The sequence below is a fragment of the Malus sylvestris genome, chromosome 7 (genome assembly GCF_916048215.2).
Source record: "Malus sylvestris chromosome 7, drMalSylv7.2, whole genome shotgun sequence".
Lineage (NCBI taxonomy): Eukaryota > Viridiplantae > Streptophyta > Magnoliopsida > Rosales > Rosaceae > Malus > Malus sylvestris.
Window position 1 is genome coordinate 9,182,142 of NC_062266.1, and position 21,456 is coordinate 9,203,597.

Genomic DNA, 21,456 nt, shown 5'->3' on the forward strand with positions numbered 1-21,456 from the left:
CATTTCACGCTCCCGATATATAAATCTCGGGACGGGCTGTGACAGAGTCTAGGATTAACAAACTTGTATGAATTTGGAAGAAATAAAATTAGGTAGCTAAAGGCGGTGGAACGGCAAATGGTGGTGGGGGATAAGGTAACTTGGGTTTAAAGTTGGAAGGTTGCGACAATTGGGGCTTGGAGTTCTTAATTATAATTTGGGGATACTGGAAAGACCGGGATTCTCGGGCTCTGTAGAGAAGACAAAAATATTTTAATTTTTAAATTTTTTATAATGACCTGGCTAAAAATTGTTGTCGTTTTGGCTAGGTCTTTTAAACAAAAATTAAAAACCTCTTCTTCTTCTTTGTTATAAGCACTACTGTTTGCACATCCATGAAGGCAACAAGCCTCTTCACTGCACCTGCCCAAATTATTGGGGGTCCCGAAGGTTGATCACAAGTGTTTCTTCGGGCTTCTGAAGGATCCAGGGACCTCCCGGGTTCCTATATGGATCCGTCAGTGGTTGACACATAATTTAATATGCAAATTACGTCTGCAAATTTAATCTTCATATCATTACCCATTTCTAATAAAGAAAATGAAGAATATTGATGAGGCTGACATTACTTAGTGCGAACGGGATCGATAAATGTGAGCCACATTGATCACTGTATATTGCGTGCATGTTTAGCATCCAAGACATTCATTTCTTTGTAAATTCCCGCCAATTTATTCGTGTTGACTCTATTGTCCTCTTTTAGTCTTAGGTCAATCTTGGAGCACCTCCAATTTATAAAATTTGGTGATTATATATTTTTAGATCTTAAATGTCGAAAGATTAATTTCAAATAGACGTGTTGACTCTATCGTCCTTTTTCAGTCTTAGTTCAATCTTGGAGCACCCCCAATTTATAAAATTTGGTGATTATACGTTTTTAGATCTTAAATGTTGAAAGATTAATTTCAGATAGACGTGTTTGCCTTTATTGTCCTCTTTTAGTCTTAGGTCAATCTTGTACCACCCCCAATTTATAAAATTTGGTGATTATACGTTTTTAGATCTTAAATGTCGAAAGATTCATTTCAGATAGAAGAGTTATCAGTCCAACACTAACCATGCTTGCATTTCATCAAACTTACAACAAGGAATGTGTGAGAATTTTATCATGAAATGTTTCGGTGAATTAAAAGTAGAACCACTTAATATATTTGAATTTTATCAATATTTAGATGTGGGAATCTTGTATTGTATTATGCAGGGGTAAAGTACCCATTTCTTCTTACAAACAAACAACAATTTAAAAGTGCATAAAATGTTATTTTCATACTTTTAATGAGTTAATTTTGTATGTGCTAGATTGTGATTTACAGTTACATAGAAATGAACATTAAGGTATAAAGAGCCAAGCAATGTTGAAACTAAATTTTCACATCACTGTAAATGGAGTGCAAGAACGGCCACAAAAGAATAAACAACCGTAAACTCCTAAGTATCGAGCAGAAATAGAATAAGCTCACCATCCATAAATTGGTCAGCAACCCAAAAACAAAACCATGAATTGGTAGATTCGAATTGGGACCGAAGAGAACGTAGGAAAAAGAATTTTCTTGAGGTAAAATCGTTATAAAATCATTTATCATATTTCATGTATCTATATATATGGAATATGGTGGTTGTTTGTACTCAGTTATATTATATTTATATATACACGAGATTTGTATGTTACTCTTGTATTCTTCCATGCATGTTACTCTTGCATGGTACTTTGCAAGCAAATTAAATTAAAATAGGGGACATGTGTTAGGTGGGCTTTGTTTTCAAAAGGGAAGACAGATATGACCAGTTTTCCCTTACATCGCTTTATTTCCGTCTCAACGAAAATGCTTATTTTCTAATGCTTATGTTTAGTTTGTTAATTTGTTAATAATTATTTAAAAATCATCTTAGCAAAAAGTCAATTGAATATGAGAATATATTACTTGGTATTCACATTGTCGGTTTATTCTATACATTTAAATGCATATATATCTTCGATCGACTTATTTTTTTTGCACCGATACAAACAATTATAAACTCAAATGAAAATTAACAAATTACTGTTCTGATTAGAAAATTTATACAATTAAAATGTTATTTGTAAAATGTGATTCCTTTCATGGGAGGATGCAAGTATTATTTGATATTGTATACATGTCCTAGGTTAGGAACATTTATTGTGGGTTAAGAAAAAAATAACTTCACAATGAGTTGTTACTAGGTTACATCGTGTGTTAGGTAAATTGAAAGTCGAACCAATTAATTAACTTCATAGTGATTTAGTAACCTTGTCTTCAGATTCTAGAACCCATGACTGATACGTGTTTCTTCCTCGGCCGTAATTGCTCAAGGGCAGAAGTCAACAACGCATTCGACCCACCATACACATTTATTCTACTCGCCTGATCGAGCTCGGTTACGAGTTAGTATGCCCGCATTTACAAGAAAGATGTAATTAGATACTTGTTTGACTTGTGCGCCAAATAAACATTGTAATTTTTAAAGCCAATACCGAATCTAAACAATAATTATTATTATTTAAAAAAAAAAAAAAAAGAAGCCCGATTCCAAATAATTGGGTTTATATTTGTTAATTTTTATGTTCTTTATTGCCGGCGGCCTTGGTTTCTGTGGATTGATCTCGGTCCACTTTTCTTGGACCTGTATAAACAAGGAGGGATCAAACTAATGTATATTAGGCTTAAATTAATCTTCACATAATTGTTTATGTATTTTTTTAAATTTCTTTTCATTAAAATAAAATATTTTTGTTTTGACGTTGGATATAAAACATTCTTGCCCTAGAAATTGACACCTAGTGCTTGACATTATATTCACCACCCAAAGTTCTTGCATTGAATAGTAACACCTAGGAAGGAGGATGAGTTGACCGTGAAATAAGTAGACTTTCAAATCTTATAGAAAAAAGATACAAATAAAATATAGTTAGTAAAATACGGAATACGTATAGTATGTGATTATTCAGCAACTTTGCTAAAAAAATTACTTTGAAAATTCCGTCCTTTTTTTTTTAAATTTAGATTGATTTATTTAAAATAGTTATTTATTTTTGTTTTCAATTGTAAGTTAAATATACATATTGAATACATGAATTTTATATGTATAATTAAAAAATGGAGAAATTAGGTTCACATCTCTCTTTTTGCTACTCCATTGATTAAAATTCTATTCATTTTCAATTTTTGATCAAGGTCCTTAGGTATTAATAACATCATTAATTATTTGAATAATAAAATATTTTTATTTTTAAATATGTCCCTTTAGTGTCAAAAATGTTACAATTAGTATATTTATATTTATGGCTAAATTTTTATCATATATTTTTATTTTTAGTTTGTACCTATTTTTAATTTGTACCAATTTTTTTTTTCATTTTTAATTTGTACCCATATATTAGTTTCTTTTTATGCCCATATTTTTTAAAATTTTATTTGTCTTTGTACCCATGTGTATACCGTCACGTGACATGGTATATTTAATCAATGATAGAAAATTTTCATATGGTATATTTATGTTTTATGCCTAAACTTTGTATCATATATTTATATTTTTAGTTTGTACCCACTTTTAATTTGCAACATTTTTTTAAATTTGTAGTATTTTCTTTTTAATTTTATTTTGTACCAACATATTAATTTCTTTTAGCGCCTATATTTTTTTAAAATTCATTTGTACTCATAATTTTTTAATCTTTTATCTGTACCCTAATTTATTTATAATGTACACATTCTTCTTTATAAATGTACCACTTTGTTGTATGCGAAATGTACCAATTTTTTAACACTATGGATACATTCTTTTGCCATTTAATATTTCTTATTTTTACATAGTTTTTATCCATTTATTCAATCAAAATGTTTGAATTTTTTTATTGTAACCGTTTCTAATAGTATTATAATGAGAGATTTTAAATTTATAGGATTATAAATCTCATAAAATATCAAACAATTAATGTCAAAACTATAAAAATATAAATATTAATTGTGATATAATGAAGTGTACAAAGTCAAGGGACTTTGATCAAACTTTGAATACCATTAAAGTTTTAGTTAAAGAATGTTAAGGATTAAGGACCGCATCCAAAGTACCGTTAAAAAATATATCTAAATAACATGTATTAAATGTTAAAAGAAAGTAAGTACATATATGTTATGTGTATCATATATTGAAGTTTTAAAAAACGTGCACTTTAACAAATCATTAAGACATGTATGTAAAACAGAAGTATTTCAAAAAATATGTACGTATGTGTATAATAAATGTACCGTACGCAAACTTACTAACTATAAAAAGAAATTCAAAACAAAATGAAGAATTCCAGGTTAGCAAGCTAGTACACAAGAACTTTTTTTTTTTGTTCCAGATGTTTACACATAGGCATAGGGATCACTGTATCAATTTAAGTATTTTAGTTTATAAATTTGCGAAGGAAATTAATAAACACACACAATAAAAAGGAGTGTGCAAAGCCGGCCCAAGCCCAGTGCGGGCTGGGCGATCATTCGGGGCCCAAAAAAATTGAGGGCACCAAATTATTAGGAAGGTATATTCATATATATTTTTATAAGAGTATAAATTTTTAAAAGTTGGTTGAATAACAAAAGAAATTTAAGCAGAGCTGGTCGCTTTTGTTGTTTTAAATTAATGAGGATGTTTTGGATTCAAAACACCATGTCTGTTTATTTACTTTTCAATTCTACTAATTTCTTTTAATAAGAATATAAATTTATAAAAATTGGCCAAATGATCAAAATGTTTGACTTGACAGTAAGTGGTGGTTTACGTTGTTTAAAATTATCAATGAGGTCTTGGGTTTGAAACACTATGCGTCTTTTGTTACTTTCCAACTTTTATGAATTTATTTTCATAAGAGTTTAAATTTATAAAATTTGTCTAAACAATCAAGAGGTTTAATAAGAAGTAATGGTTTTTGTTGTTCAAAATTAACGAGAGATTCTGAGTTCGAAATACTATGTGCATGTTTATTCTTTTCATTTTTACGAATTTCTGTTTAGTTGTTAATTTCTGTTTAGTTACAAGCTAGTAGCTATGTGGGTTGCAGTTTTTGAACATTCGTTCCAAATCAAGTCTAACCTTCAACAAAGTGGACAAAATTTTAGACCAAATTTACAAATCATATGACGTGTCACCAATAGGTATAATTTAGTACTCATTCATTGCTTATACATATCAATTAAAGACTAGAAAACATCATTAATTTTTAGCCTTTATTGAAAAGGTTAGCATATATAAAAAATACATCGTGATTTATATAAAAATACTTTTGAAGTTCAGATAGAAAGAAAACAAAACTCATCATCTATCTACTTGTAAGCCCAGGATTTTTTTGGTTCCATTCTCTTGATACAAAATAAATTAGTTTTTCCGTGTTTCTATATTATTGTGTTTGAAGTACTTTTCTAAGTATAATTTTATCGAAGTCTTACGTGTAAAAACAAATAATTTTTTATATGAAGTTAGGGCACATTTTTTGGTGTTGCCCCGAACCTCAAAAATCTCAGGACCGGCCAGTGTGTGAAAGTTAAAAAATGTGTGTGAAAATCAATCTCATCTGTAAATTTTGCCTAAGCACTCTAACGAGTTTATTATTGTCAGAACAAATTAACTACGGCTTATTCGATAATTATTTTGTTCTTAAATTTCACTTTTATCGTTGAAGAGTTAGAGTGGTAATACATAGGAGAAAGGAGACATAAGAAGAGCGGATGGAGGATGGTGAGGTGCAACCCTGCGAGAGCACCCCTTTGAATCCACTCTTATCCTACCTACTTCTCTTCCACATTCCTGTAATCTTTAATTCTGCATTGCCAAAAGCACAGCCAGCAACATCCAGCCAAGCTTTCTAAAGAGCAAGAAAGACAAGAGGAGTTCCATTTGAGCTCTTCTTATGCTTGGCTGTATATTGCTGGCTGTGCTTGCTTCTATCTTGGTATTTTCTTTGACAAATCCTAATGCAGCTCAAATGAATAAGACAATTTCGCCTAATCCGTACGAGAATAGGCTGCATATCATAATACTCATAAACTTGTGTGGGATTCTAATGCAGGTCATTCACACAAATCATCGTTGTTAGTACTACCGCAGATTATTCATAACCAGATCATGTAAGGCTCCCTATAAGACATTTAGACAGTATGGTTTAGGGATCGAAATCAACATTACCTACGACACAAGAATAACTGCATCCCGTGATAGTTTCTGTCATAGTTTTATCTATTTTGATAACTTGTATCATGTTAGACAACCGTGAATCATCAATCTTACTGAACAACGAAAGAACTAATGTTATCGTAATGACATAAAATAATTCTCCAACCAAAGTAACGATAAACAATATGCTTAAATGTGAGCCATTGATCGAATACTAAATGAATACATTTCTATAGAATTTAGTGAGATATAAACAATTCAATTCCTGTGTAGTTTTATCATTTCCATTAAATCGAGGAATCATTTTATGGTTCCCTAGCATCAGTTAGTCTTCTTCTTGCCTTAGAGTCATCGAGATAGTTCTGATAAATATAAGAGGCGAAACCCCAAAGAGCCAGAAGCATAGCAATTACCTTGGCACCGTTCATCTTGTCATGGAAGATTATCACAGCGGCTATAGGAGTAACAGCCAAAGAGAGAGTACTGATTACATTGGAGAAGAGAGAAGAAACCACGAAAATTAAGCCCACGACACCAACAGAACAAATTTGCCAAGCCACAGCTGTCCAAACTAGGGTCATCACGTAAGAAACTCGTCCCTTGCCATAGTTTTCCATCTCCCCATTCAAACTCCTCCATTCCCCACTTGCAAAAAGACCTACAATTGCAGCACAAGTAGCGACCAGGGCCGTATAGATTTGCATCTCCAGAACCACAGAAAACGTTTCCTTTTTTAAAACCTTTTGGAAAGAAAGCTGCATGAGGGAAAGCAAAAGAGAGTACAGTGCAGAGGCTCCAATGGTACAGATGAAGCCAAGGATATATTTCCCCTTTGAGACTCCTGTTGGTCCTCCAGAATCATCATCGACGGCAATAAGAGCTGCTGAGAATGACACGATAATCACTGAATTAAGAATTAGCATTGTGAACTTCTGAGAGTTGAGGAAGTACGAGAAAACTGCATTAAAAGCTAATTGAGTTGCGCATATGAGGGAATAAGTGGAGGCAGATAGGTACAAGAGTCCGACAGAATACAACATGTTGTCACCAGCTAAGAGCACTCCAATAGAGAAGTAAACCAAGGCAAGAACTTTAATGGAAGGCGGGTTTGAAGAAGTTGCTTGATCTTTGGATGAAGGAAGAAAATAAAGCGGGATGAAAAGGACTGGGAAGGCTGCAGTTTGGACAAGAGTAGCCAACCACTTACTATTGCCACCCTGGTCATAATAGAATCTTCCCAGTAAAACTGCAGCAGACTGCCCCACAAGGAGGAAGACGACGTTGAGTACCACCAAAAACCACCACTGCCAACGACCAAGTTTAACAAATAGTGTTTGCTCAATCACAGTTCCATCTCTGGGTAAAATCGATTCCTGGCTATCTGTATTTACATACACACACATGTAAACAAATTATTAAGGTTACAGTTCATCGAATGGTTACAACCAGAAACTAAAGCATTAAAAAGAGGAGAATCATGAAACATGTAATCAGAAAACATGGCATCTATACAGAGATTTTTATCTACATTTCAAGGTTTGGTACAGATCTGGTAAATATCAGAGCTAGAATTTATATAGAAATTATTGGTCAAGATGCAAGTAACAACGCTCTTATTTCCTCATATGTGTAGTCAATATAGTCCTTCCATAATCTTTGAAATTAATATGACTTACACAACTGATGATTTAAACTTTTGTTGCATCATGTTTCTTGCAAATACAAAAGCATATGCAAGTTAGCTTCTATCAGGTTGGCAAACAAATCACAAGCCGCAACATTGAACACGTTCCTTTTCAAATGACGGTGACTCTAAGATTCAAACATAAAATAAAGGCCTTTTTATGGTCATCACTTCTTTCCATTCATCAAATGCCCGGGAACATTTTGATGAAGGGATTCATTCATAAGCACTAACATAAATGTGTTTGTAAAATTCATTTAGCATTCTGCAATTTCAACAACATTGCCTGCAAGTGCAAATGTAAACGAGGCGCAGGCCAAACAGTAATCAAATGAAACATTGAAAAGATCCAGACCTTCGTATAGGATATCTTTCAATCAATTAAACATTCAAGAAGTCAATTGCGTAACAAATACATACTTAACAATAACCAGCTAAAAGCATAACAGATTCAAATCCAAAACTAGCCAGCTAAAAGCATACAGTAATCACCAGAAGCATAGAAAAGTTAATAAATGAATTAAAAGAACCAGTTTGTGGAAACAAAAAAGAAGCCGAAAATCGGAAACCCAATTGGAAGTTTCATGTGAGTGATTGATTGTAACTGGAAAAAAAAAATTAAAAAAAAAAAACTTTTATTTAAGTGACCAAAATTTAAGCTTTGCATCCTATTCTGTTCTTGTTCGCATACGTACAGTCGGCCAGCGAACCAAATGAAGCCTCAGATTCTGATTATTCTAATGAAACCCAATAACATGTTAATCAAAATAAACAAAACCCATATCTAATTTCTCCAGTAATCTTCACAACTCAACACAAAAACATAAAATTATACATAAAATAATAAATAAAAAAACGAGAGAGAGAGACCTGGCATGGCCATGTTTGCTTAGTTAGGGTTAGGGTTGGCGTTGGCGTGACTGAATGAAAGGCTTTTTGAAGTGGTGGAGGTAGAGCGGCAGTAATCGGCGGGCAGTGTTATTATCATAGTTAAGATTGGAATTAAGAGGTTATTAACTTAATCTTAATCACACAAAATTTTCGCAATTTTATTTTATACTTTTTATTTACTGTTTTGGTGTTCTTCCAGAATCAGAATTTTAGACTTTGTTTCGAAAACAGTGGCGAGTTTTCAGAGAAAAACAGAGTCGTAGGAATATACAACTTAAAAAGCCAAACAAATACTGTACTTTACATACCTCTCCACCAATCCGATTCTGCCGCGTGTGAACCCATCAGATATCTGCGCGGCACAGAGAAAAGCAGAAGAGACTCTTTTGAGAACCGAGGAGCCAGAGGGAAAGAAGAGACCTGTGAATCCAACACCAACCTCTGATTGGGCCGCGGGGGTATTATTGGTATTTGATATGTGGCCACCACATTACCAACTGTGACTAATGATTTGAGAGCAGAGATTTGGTCACGTTCTGGATTTGTTTTGGTTTGGATGCTTCTTGCTGGCTTTGTGTTATCCCAATTAAAGAATAGTTTGGAAGTGCATTTAAAATGACTGAAAACGCTTATAAAAAAAATGTTTTTGAATTATTAAAGTACAATATTTTTTATTTCTCAAAGCACTTGAAGTACTTCCTGCAAAAAAGTTTCTTGTAAGAATCACTTCAAAACGCTTTTTCAAAATTCATTTGCATTTTTACTAAGGCTTGATCCAAAAACGCTTTGAACCATTTTAAATGCAATTCCAAACAAACCATACATGTGTAAAAATGATCAGCATTTGGATTTCAGTAATTGAAAGCGGAAGGAAATCCAAATAGAAGTCGGTTTTAAAGATGTTCCTCTTCACTTATAAACCAAAAGCCTGGTTCGATTCTATGAATAATAAGTTCAATACCAATTTATTTTTCTGATTCGACAGTAATCAGCTCGAGCGCATGCCAATAACTAAAATAGTGCGAAACTTTCCGAACATACCCATACAATACAACCATCCGAATTTATTAAAATTAGTTTGCAGAAAAGAAATGTAAATGTTTCTTTTAATTACTTTTAACCGAGTCTGAAAGTCTGATATTCTAAACTTACCCAAACAGTGTACACTTGCTAACAATTAACCAAACACAAAACCCCAAATGCTACAAAATGGTGGAACTCAGACAGCAACTAACTTTACAGATAGTAGGATCAAAGCGGCATACAAGGAACGGGGCAAAAAATAAAAAATAAAAATAAAAATAAAAATTCAGTTTAATACCCATGTAAAAATTAACAAGCGCATCCGCCTGACTGTGCCTGCGACTGTGATGAATTTGCGTTCGAAGACTTCAGGTTCACATCAACCATGTCCTCTTGCTTCGTTGAAGAAAGTGTTTCCATTCCTGGTAAAGCTGCGGCAATCTTCCGAAACAGTGCCTGTTGTGAGAATAACAGATTTAATTTAAATCTACGTATATAGCAAGTACTGAACAGTAGCACAATCACCAGCATTAAGGGAGTAGAGTATGATACAACTCGCTGAGCAGAAATGCAGCTTACCTTGATATTGAAGCCAGCCTTGGCACTGGTCTCGATAAACATAACATTGAGGTCACGAGCTTTGGCTTCTCCTTCCTCTATGGAAACTTGCCTGTCCATCAATCCACAATACACCCCAAATATGAGCACCAGAAGTGGCAAGAAAAATCAAATGCAAGAAGCTAGCTAGCCTAACTGACAATGAGATACGACCTGAGGGGAAAACTTGTACCACCCTCCTCGTTCCCATCTACAGTACCAAACACGTATTCACCATACATGTTTTACGAATGAACATCCACACAGCTTGATAAAAAAACATCTTAAAGTGCTCAGATTGGTCAAGTATGCAAATGAAATAATAGGAAAAAAGTTGCACTAAATGAACATGTCATCGTTGCCATGCAGACCACGTCCACATGTACAAGACTATCAAACTAAAAAGTGAAATTGAAGTAGGAAACACGAGAATCAACATTCTTTATAACTTACTGCAAAGAAGAAAACAAATCACTACCTTTTGTCTACAAGATCTGTTTTGTTTCCAACAAGTACAATGATAACATCACTTCCCCGCTCAGTGCGAACCTCTTCAATCCACTTGGAAGTGTTTAAGAATGATTGTCTGCCTACACATAAGAATGAGCCAAAAATGGTTAGTGAAATTCATCAAACATGAAATCCCAGTCATTTAATCAGAAAGATACAAACTTCAAGTCCAATAAATCAGAAAGATACAAACTTCAACTCCAATAAAGTTACTTTTGAGAGAGAGAGAGAGAGAGAGAGAAAGAAAGAGAGATCATACTTGCAACATCATATACAATGACAGCCACAGAGGAATCCCTGATGTAGCTAGGAATGAGACTCCTGAACCTTTCCTGCCCAGCAGTATCCCTGTTCAAAATTTCTAAGAGTTTATGTATCACGGGATAAAAAATATTCCCACAATGCCAATCTTGTTCTAGGATGACTTAAGTAAACCCTGCTAATCACTGAGAGAACTATAAAACAACCCCACAACTTCAGAGCAAATGTTTAAAAATGAAATGTGAAATGTGGCTCGAGTGCTTAGAATGAGTACTACTGAGTGCCAAGGGTCAATATCTTGTATAAAAGAAGCCTAATAACCATTCATTTAAGTCAACAGTAAACTAACATAACATCATGGAATTCTTTTCAAAAAAAAAAAACATAACATCATGGAATGAGAATGCCGAGCAAGATCATGTCAAAATGAAAACTTAACCTTATACATGAAAACGGGAGTTATACTCCATCAATTGGTCACAAAAATTAGGAAGAAAAAGATAACATCTACAGGACCAAAAACTAAATAAAGGGATAAAGACTAACCAGAGCTGCAACCGAACAGTTCGATCTTCAAGATACATTGTCTTTGACAGAAAATCAATGCCGATGGTAGCCTGGTTGTAACAAATAAACATACAAGCTAAGAAAGAGAAAACTTGAACAAATAATTAACAACATGTAGGTTGAGTATTGAGAATAGATATCAGTACAGAAATGTAAGAAAAATGAATGACATTTTACAAACAAAAAAATTTACACAATCCCAACAAAAAAAAAAGGTAATAAATATATCTGACCAGTTACTAAAAGAGATAAGCAACAACAACAACAAAGCCTTTTCCCACTAAGTGGGGTCGGCTATATGAATCCTAGAACGCCATTGCGCTCGGTTTTGTGTCATGTCCTCCGTTAGATCCAAGTACTCTAAGTCTTTTCTTAGAGTCTCTTCCAAAGTTTTCCTAGGTCTTCCTCTACCCCTTCGGCCCTGAACCTCTGTCCCGTAGTCACATCTTCGAACCGGAGCGTCATTCGGCCTTCTTTGCACATGTCCAAATCACCGGAGCCGATTTTCTCTCATCTTTCCTACAATTTCGGCTACTCCTACTTTACCTCGGATATCCTCATTCCCAATCTTATCCTTTCTCGTGTGCCCACACATCCCACGAAGCATCCTCATCTCCGCTACACCCATTTTGTGTACGTGTTGATGCTTCACCGCCCAACATTCTGTGCCATACAACATCGCTGGCCTTATTGCCGTCCTATAAAATTTTCCCTTGAGCTTCAGTGGCCTACGACGGTCACACAACACGCCGGATGCATTCTAACACTTCATCCATCCAGCTCGTATTCTATGGTTGAGATCTCCATCTAATTCTCCGTTCTCTTGCAAGATAGATCCTAGGTAGCGAAAACGGTCGCTTTTTGTGATCTTCGCTAGATTGCTCCGGTCATTAGTGTGGATAAGTATATAAATGGATAGAGATAGGAAAGCAAACACAAGATGTACGTGGTTCACCCATATTGGCTACGTCCACGGAATAGAAGAGTTCTCATTAATTGTGAAGGGTTTACACAAGTACATAGGTTCAAGCTCTCCTTTAGTGAGTACAAGTGAATGATTTAGTACAAATGACATTAAGAAATATTGTGGGAGAATGATCTCGTAATCACGAAACTTCTAAGTATCGGAGTGTGGAGTCGTCTTGACTTGCCTTATCTGTCTCATAGGTAGATGTGGCATCTTCTCTGGAAGTACTCTTCCTCCATCCAGGGGTGGTATCTTTAACTGGTGGAGATGCACAAGGTAATGTATCAATTTCACTTGAAGCTTACTTGTAGTTTCAGGCTTGGTCAAGCGCGATACAAACCATGTAGTAGGAGTCCCCCAAGTCGCCGAGCTAGGGGGTCTGCTGAAAGAGGTGACAGACAAGGTAAGCAATCAGAGCTCCGACTGATTGTTCACCTTCTCCCCATCTTGCAGCAGCATGAAGGATAAAGAGAAGAAAAATGAGAAGAGATGATATGAGATACTTTTGCTTTTGAAGAAGTAACTTTCCACAGGCTTATTCTTGAACTGAGCTGGAGGGTTTTCTGGTTTCCTCCAGAGTATAAGGCCGACTGAAGAATTTGAGGGTCAAAACAAGTCCATCAAATCTAGAGTACGTTCCACCCTGCTGATATGGGATACTTTTGCTTTTGACAGAGTAATGGATGTATCGGCACGTGTGCTGTTACGCTTGTCTCCACATGCTTCCTTGTATCCTTCGCACTTGCCCTATCTGTTCCTCAAGCAGATGCAGAATCTTCCCTGGAAACATAAGATGTTGAAGATGAGTACTCGAGAGCAATGCCAGGTAAGTAATCAGGTAAGGGGTTCCAGGCAGTCAGTTCTTGGCTGGAAGCTTGATTCCAAGTGCTGACTGATTGCTCTCTTTCTCCTTGTCTTGCAGGTAAAAACAAGGCCAAAGGAAAAGACAGGGAAAAAGCATGATATGGGATACTCTTGCTTTTAACCCTGATGATATGAGATATTCTTGCTCTAGTATAGCTTGTTTGCAAAGGTATTATCGGGGGGAAAGAAAGCTGAATATTTCGAAAGGCTTCGTTGGGAGTGCCCTCTCAGATATGATGAAGGGTTGAGCATTTTTGCAGGTCTGCCTGTCCGTTGGGGATGGAGATTGACATATATAGGAGTCTCCCTAACAAGTAGTAATGCTATTCCTTTACCCTGCTTGGTCATAGCACGGTAGTGGGAGCTGTCAGTTTCACATGTTTTAACTCTGTCAGAGCACTTTGAAAAAGTGGTCTGTGGTATCTGGCTCTCGAGATTCGGAGAACGATGCCTCTTCGATTTTTGAGAAAGCAATCATGCTGGGGGTCTGGCTCTCGAGATTCGGAGAGCAGTGTCTCTTCGATTTTTGAGGAAGTAATCATGTTGGGAGTCTGGCTCTCGAGATTCGGAGGGCGGTGCCTCTTCGATTTTGGAGCAAGCAATCTTGTTGGGAGTGTTGTCTCGAATGTGAGTAAAGGTTGGGCATGTTTGCTAGTCTACCTTGCCACGAAGCACAAAGGTTGATACACAGGGACTTTCCAATTATCCAGCAATGGTACTGTTCCTTTACCCTCTCTTCGATTTTGAGAAAGTAGTCATGTTGGGAGTCTGGCTCTCGAGATTCGGAGGACGGTGCCTCTTCGATTTTGGAGCAAGCAATCTTGTTGGGAGTGTTTTCTCGAATGTGAGTAAAGGTTGGGCATGTTTGCTAGTCTACCTTGCCACGAAGCACAGAGGTTAACACACAGGGAGTTTCCAATTATCCAGCAGTGGTACTGTTCCTTTACCCTTGTGGGTAATAATATGGTAGCTAGACCTTCAAAATTTATGTGTCTAAACTTTGTTAGTGTTGTTTCTTTGCTATTCTTTTACCTTTCTTGGTCAGAGCGATGTAGTGGGAGCTGCAAGCTTCACGTGCTCAACTTTGGCAGAGAACTTTGGCAAAGTTATCTGTGGTACCCATGAGCTATTGTTGCGTGTGGGAAGTGGGTGATTGAACAGTAAGATTCATGTGCTTTCTACTTCACCAGAAGTCTTCGACAGAATGCCCATAATTTCTGCAAAGCTGAGTGTGCGTGTGACAGGTGCTGACAAGGCTAGAAAAGTAGGTGCCTCTTCGATTTCTGAGATCGGCCCTCGTGGTCTCTGAGCAGCCCAGCTTTTGAGAAAGCGAGCGCCTCTTCGATTGATTCGAAGAACGATGCCTCATCGATTTTTGAGAAAGCAGTCACGCTGGGGGTCTGGCTCTCGAAGATTCGGGGAGCAGTGTCTCTTCGATTTTTTAGAAAGTAATCATGTTGGGAGTCTGGCTCTCGAGATTCGGAGGGCGGTGCCTCTTCGATTTTGGAGCAAGCAATCTTGTTGGGAGTGTTTTCTCGAATGTGAGTAAAGGTTGGGCATGTTTGCTAGTCTACCTTGCCACGAAGCACAGAGGTTGACACACAGGGACTTTCCAATTATCCAGCAATGGTACTGTTCCTTTACCCTCTCTTCGATTTTTAAGAAAGTAGTCATGTTGGGAGTCTGGCTCTCGAGATTCGGAGGACGGTGCCTCTTCGATTTTGGAGCAAGCAATCTTATTGGGAGTGTTTTCTCGAATGTGAGTAAAGGTTGGGCATGTTTGCTAGTCTACCTTGCCACGAAGCACAGAGGTTGACACACAGGGACTGTCCAATTATCCAGCAGTGGTACTGTTCCTTTACCCTTGTGGGTAATAATATGGTAGCTAGACCTTCAAAATTTATGGGTCTAAACTTTGTTAGTGCTGTTTCTTTGCTATTCTTTTACCCTTCTTGGTCAGAGCGATGTAGTGGGAGCTGCAAGCTTCACGTGCTCAACTTTGGCAGGGAACTTTGGCAAAGTTTTCTGTGGTACCCATGAGCTATTGTTGCGTGTGGGAAGTGGGTGATTGAACAGTAAGATTCATGTGTTTTCTACTTCCCCAGAAGTCTTCGACAGAATGCCCATAATTTCCGCAAAGCTGAGTGTGCGTGTGACAGGTGCTGACAAGGCTGGAAAAGTAGGTGCCTCTTCGATTTCTGAGATCGGCCCTCGTGGTCTCTGGGGAGCCCAGCTTTTGAGAAAGCGAGCGCCTCTTCAATTTCTGAGACCAGCCTTCGTGGTCTTTGAGCAGCCCAACTTTTGAGAAAGCAAACGCCTCTTAGATTTCTGAGATCAACCCTCGTGATCTCTAAGCAGCCCAGCTTTTGAGAAAGCAAACGCCTCTTCGATTTCTGAGCAGGCGCCTCTTCGATTTCTGAAGCTCCGTCGAGTGCAGATTTTTATAAGGGCTGGCATTAAGTTCCAAAGCACACTTGAATCTCCACCAGTAGAAGCTTCATTCTTGCACTTCTAAGATCTTGATTTGTCCGACCTCTTCTCTCTTCAACACCTTTGAAAATGTCTGGCCCCTCCGACCGTCGTTTTGACTTGAACCTTGTTGAAGAGGCAGCCCCGCCTTCTCCAGACAACATATGGCGCCCATCCTTCGTCTCCCCTACTGGTCCTCTTACCGTTGGGGATTCCGTGATGAAGAATGATATGACCGCTGCGGTGGTGGCCAGGAACCTTCTCACTCCCAAAGATAACAGACTACTTTCCAAACGGTCTGATGAGTTAGCTGTTAAGGATTCGCTGGCTCTCAGTGTTCAGTGTGCAGGTTCTGTGTCTAATATGGCCCAACGCCTATTTGCTCGAACCCGCCAAGTTGAATCATTGGCGGCTGAAGTGATGAGTCTCAAACAGGAGATTAGAGGGCTCAAGCATGAGAATAAACAGTTGCACCGGCTCGCACATGACTATGCTACAAACATGAAGAGGAAGCTTGACCAGATGAAGGAAACTGATGGTCAGGTTTTACTTGATCATCAGAGATTTGTAGGTTTGTTCCAAAGGCATTTATTGCCTTCGTCTTCTAGGGCTGTACCGCGTAATGAAGCTCCAAATGATCAACCTCTGATGCCTCCTCCTTCTAGGGTTCTGTCCAGTACTGAGGCTCCAAATGATCCCCCTTCGGTGCCTTCTCTTTCTGGGGCTCTACCGACTGCTGAGACTTCTTCTAAGCAACCTTTGTGAAGGCTCCCTCTTGTGTGTTTATTTTGACTCATGTATATGTACATATTTGTAGCTTATCGGGGATATCAATAAATAAGCTTTCCTTCATTTCAACGTATTGTGTTAAATACACCAAAGCCTTCTTCGCTAAGTTCTTTGAATTTTCTTTTGTTGAAGCTTGTATGTTGAAGCTTTCTGAGTGGAGCATGTAGGTTGGGGTAGTGTTCCCTTAATTTTCCGAGTGAGGAAAACTTCTCGGTTGGAGACTTGGAAAATCCAAGTCACTGAGTGGGATCGGCTATATGAATCTTAGAACGCCATTGTGCTCGATCCTGTGTCATGTCCTTCGTTAGATCCAAGTACTCTAAGTCTTTTCTTAGAGTCTCTTCCAAAGTTTTCCTAGGTCTTCCTCTACCCCTTCGGCCCTGAACCTCTGTCCCATCGTCGCATCTTCTAATCGGAGCGTCAGTAGGCCTTCTTTGCACATGTCCAAACCACCGTAACCGATTTTCTCTCATCTTTCCTTCAATTTCGGCTACTCCTACTTTACCCCGGATATCCTCATTCCTAATCTTATCCTTTCTTGTGTGCCCACACATCCAACGAAGCATCCTCATCTCCGCTACACCCATTTTGTGTACGTGTTGATGTTTCACCGCCCAACATTCTGTGCCATACAGCATCGCCGGCCTTATTGCCGTCCTATAAAATTTTCCCTTGAGCTTCAGTGGCATACGGCGGTCACATAACACGCCGGATGCACTCTTCCACTTCATCTATCCAGCTTGTATTCTATGGTTGAGATCTCCATCTAATTCTCCGTTCTTTTGCAAGATAGATCCTAGGTAACGAAACAAAGAAGTATTTTCAAAGGATCTATTTTCAGGCTTTATACATTAACATTTAAGAAATAGTTCCTTATTTAAGGATCCAATTGCGGGAAGGGTGACACCCATTTCCCCACATCCCTGTCAATGCCTGCCTCAAGCTTTTTTCGAATCTCAGCCCCACCCATACCGGTCAATAGATGTTTAGAATTTACTGTTGCAATATGCGAACAAAGTAGTAAGATCTTTGTTTAATTCTTCTTCCCCACTCCAAAGTGAACTAAATGATCATAACCATCTACAATTTTACACTAGTGCTACCCATTACAACCGCTACAAATCCAGTTGATTAGCGTCCATCTCCCAATCAACCCTTCTCTTTTACTTATTTATTTTCACATGTAGTAATCCAATTAGCACATTTCAAGAAAAAGAGAGAAGAATGCCCTAATGTACTGAACCAGTTGGCAGACACAGTACCGCCCCAATCACATAAGCCGCCACATCAGTCCCAGAACGAATTTTCGAAAACTACAAGTCAGATTTCCGCCACTACAGTACAGCAACCAGTCTTTGGATCCCCACAAACCAAACCAGCATTATTCACAAATTTGACACATACATAACGCAATTTTCAACACCCGAAAGAACTTGAAATTCGACGGCAATCACAGCCCACACTAGTTCGTTTCAACACTAATACCGTAACCGAAAGCAATCGCCACCTAGAAACCTACCATCAATCAATTACAAGACATTGCTGCAGTTCGTAGCAAATGTTGACAGAAATGAAACAGAAAAGGATTGAAGAATCGGAAGATCACACAGAAATTGCAGAAGAATAGGAAAGGGGTGTAATCCAATTACCTGATAGGTGTTGTCGAACTTGTCGTACATGAAGCGAGTGATGATGCTGGTTTTACCGACGGACTGGTCCCCCAGGAAGACGAGCTTGTACTTGGCGAGAGCCGAAACGGGAGCCATGGTGATTTCGGATCTATGGGGATCGGATCGGGTTCAAGGTCGAGATCTCGCCAGAGATTTAACGGACAAATCGAGATCTCGGAGCCTCGTTCGAAATTCTCTATTTTTTTGTATTTTATTTTTCCTTTGATTTCGGTTGGGTGCGTATTTATATATCGGTGATTGGCAGAGAGAGAGAGAGAGGGGAAACAGAGACGGAGAGAGTGCATTTTGCGCGTGAAATTGGCTTGAGGGGAGGTTTTTCCAAGAAATGGAAAAATTATTTATGTTAAAATATTCTTCTTTTCGCTAATAGTATTACAGTCTTTTGATATTTTTATTATAGGTTTAAATCTTATAAATGAAGAATTCGATACCAAATTAAATTGTTCATAGTGTGACTTAACCAAACTCCTTCCTCCCCTCAATCTTTTTATGAAAAAAAAAAAATTAAAGTTCTTCTTTTTGCCAAAAGTAAAACAAAAAAAATTATTTTATCTCATGTAAGTTGAGATGTAAAACATATATTTAAATCTTACTTAACTCCTAAGTGGTTTGGATAATTAGCGATTAGTTCTTACATATAAAAATCTAACAAATTTATATAAAGGTTTTATCTACCGGGACCCTATTTACCTAGTATTTATATTTGTTTTATAAATGTTATAATTATAATTTATGCATTAGTAGCGAGATGTAAATTTGAATTTGGGTTAACGTCCTTCCATCTCCGGATACAGTTTACATTTGATTTCTCCCTTGTAGTCTTTACCCAAATTACGAGTGTGTCCGTACCCTCCAAACTAACCTGACGAGGAATGCATTCTCGTGAACAAGCACAACTCCTACACGCATAGGAGCCTTCATCCACGAAGATTGGTGGCAATCATTAGTTCAAAAAAAATGTCTTTCAAATCACATGCAATACAATTCTCATCGGTTTTTTGTTTTCTGATATGTATCGGTTCCATTGCCATTTTACACGGTTCATTCTCTACACTATCAGCCTCTTCAATTTTTTGTTAGTTGCGAACTATTAAACCCTAACCCTAGAATGTCACTATGAGGTAGATATTTGTACAACCTAATTTATCACACCAAGATAAGAAGAATGAAGAATTAGGGTTAGGTTTAATATACTTAACCTAACAAAAATTCAAGAGACTGAGTGTATGATTAGATTAATTGCTTTGTTTTTATGTTCATCAGAATTATAGTACTAATCGAATCAAAGCGACATGTAGTGAAGACGCAAGATATTCAAAGCATCAAGTCTTTTTGCCCTTGCATGTGATTTAATATCTTAGTGGATAGGGTAATGAGATTGCTACCCATACGTCCCGGGTTAGAACTTCCCCCTTCCTTAAAATTATTGTAATAGTGTCGAACCCTCCCCCTTAATAATAGTTAAATAAAATAAATAAATAAATAAAGTCTTTGCCTCCCTCTCAAGTTCTTCAACAATTCCTCCCTCCTGAGTCATGACTTTCACGATCTTTTTGTCATTATCTTCATTAGGCTTATTTTATTTTGTATGTTAAAATTCACCTCATCTTCCACGTCATTTAGTAATTAAAATGCTTCCACTTTAGTAATTAAAATGCTTCCACATCACTCTTATTTCAGACACTTGGTCATTATAAAATCTAAATATTTTCCAAAATGTATGTTCCTATTTAAAATAGGAAGTATCCACCAAACATTGATGACAAACTTATCCCCTTCTTCATGGACCCCAGTACCAGATGAGATGGTAGCGCATTTTTTTCCCCAAATTTACACCATCCAATCTAACTAGTTATGGGCTTTAAATTAGTGGTCCAATTAGCCTAATACGGGAATGTATGGCTTACATAGGGTTTACGCCGAGATTCTAGACTGAACCCTAGTCTACATTGAAATATGATTTGGGTCAAAGTTCTAAAAGATGGTAAGTGCTAATCAAGCGGCAATCTGGGGCCTAGCGCCTATACAGATTTAAGTAAATTTATTATTATATCATATAAATAAATGTTTATTTAACCTTAAAAAAAAAAAAAAAAAAAAACTATACTTGTATTGTGAACAAAATAAGGGTAAAATGCAATAAAAGTCAATAAGCTGAGTAAGCAAATATACAATTTAAAAGCCAAAAGCCAATAATATCAGTAAGCAAATTAACAAATTACAAATATAAAAATGGTTTTCACAATTGAATTAATTTAACAAATTCCTTTAGGTAGGTTACGGGTTACCAACTTTATCTTCATTAGACAGAGGGAGCATTTTTGCTCACCATAATAATTATGGTGTATGCTCACCATAAACCTAATCAATTGATACGTGTCATTTCACCTAACTTTAGTTAACTTTCACATTAAATGTTACATTTTCAATTTTGAAAAAAAATTAACCAAGATTAAGTGAAATGACAAGTGTTAATTGATTAGGTGTATGGTGAGCATACATCATATTTTATGGTGGTGAGCAAAAATGCTCCCTTAGACATTGTATTTTATAAGTTAAAATCCACCTCATCTTCCACGCCATTTATTAATTAAAATGCTTCCACATCACTTTTATTTAGGACACTGCGTTACTATAAAATGGGGCTTTTAGATCTAGGTCCAAAAGTGTAGGTTGTTTTTGGGACTAGAACCAGTTATCTAATTACATATTGTTGTATCAATTATTCATTTTTTTAGATGAATTTTTTTTAAATTCATTAACTTTTGTGATAAAGATATATATATATATATATATATATATATATATACAAGTGTAATACGATTAATCTGGGTTATAGGTAGACTATGACCAAAAAGCTTTGGCATAGGTAGATAGACAATTAAATGAATATTCTACTTATAAACGAGGTATGAAAGTGAAACCTAATTACA

At 36.8% G+C, this 21,456-nt stretch overlaps 2 protein-coding genes across 3 annotated transcripts; both read right to left on the reverse strand.

The window, feature by feature from the left end:
* Nucleotides 1–6,336: 6,336 nt before the first annotated feature.
* Nucleotides 6,337–9,467, reverse strand: LOC126627828 (probable purine permease 11). 2 transcript variants are annotated; one of them, XM_050297393.1, is made up of 2 exons: nt 9,094–9,467; nt 6,337–7,591 (listed from the first exon to the last, which is right to left on the reverse strand). In XM_050297393.1, exons 1-2 carry the CDS (start codon nt 9,128–9,130, stop codon nt 6,516–6,518), a joined length of 1,113 nt encoding a protein of 370 aa, XP_050153350.1. In that variant the 5' UTR covers nt 9,131–9,467; the 3' UTR covers nt 6,337–6,515. The 2 variants fall into 2 exon arrangements, with proteins under 2 accessions (XP_050153350.1, XP_050153351.1); XM_050297394.1 differs by lacking the exon at nt 9,094–9,467 and adding an exon at nt 8,765–9,032.
* A 362-nt stretch (nt 9,468–9,829) lies between these two features.
* Nucleotides 9,830–18,743, reverse strand: LOC126627844 (ras-related protein RABH1b). The gene is made up of 6 exons (XM_050297419.1): nt 18,482–18,743; nt 11,723–11,793; nt 11,175–11,263; nt 10,884–10,995; nt 10,388–10,478; nt 9,830–10,264 (listed from the first exon to the last, which is right to left on the reverse strand). Exons 1-6 carry the CDS (start codon nt 18,596–18,598, stop codon nt 10,118–10,120), a joined length of 627 nt encoding a protein of 208 aa, XP_050153376.1. The 5' UTR covers nt 18,599–18,743; the 3' UTR covers nt 9,830–10,117.
* Nucleotides 18,744–21,456: the final 2,713 nt, after the last annotated feature.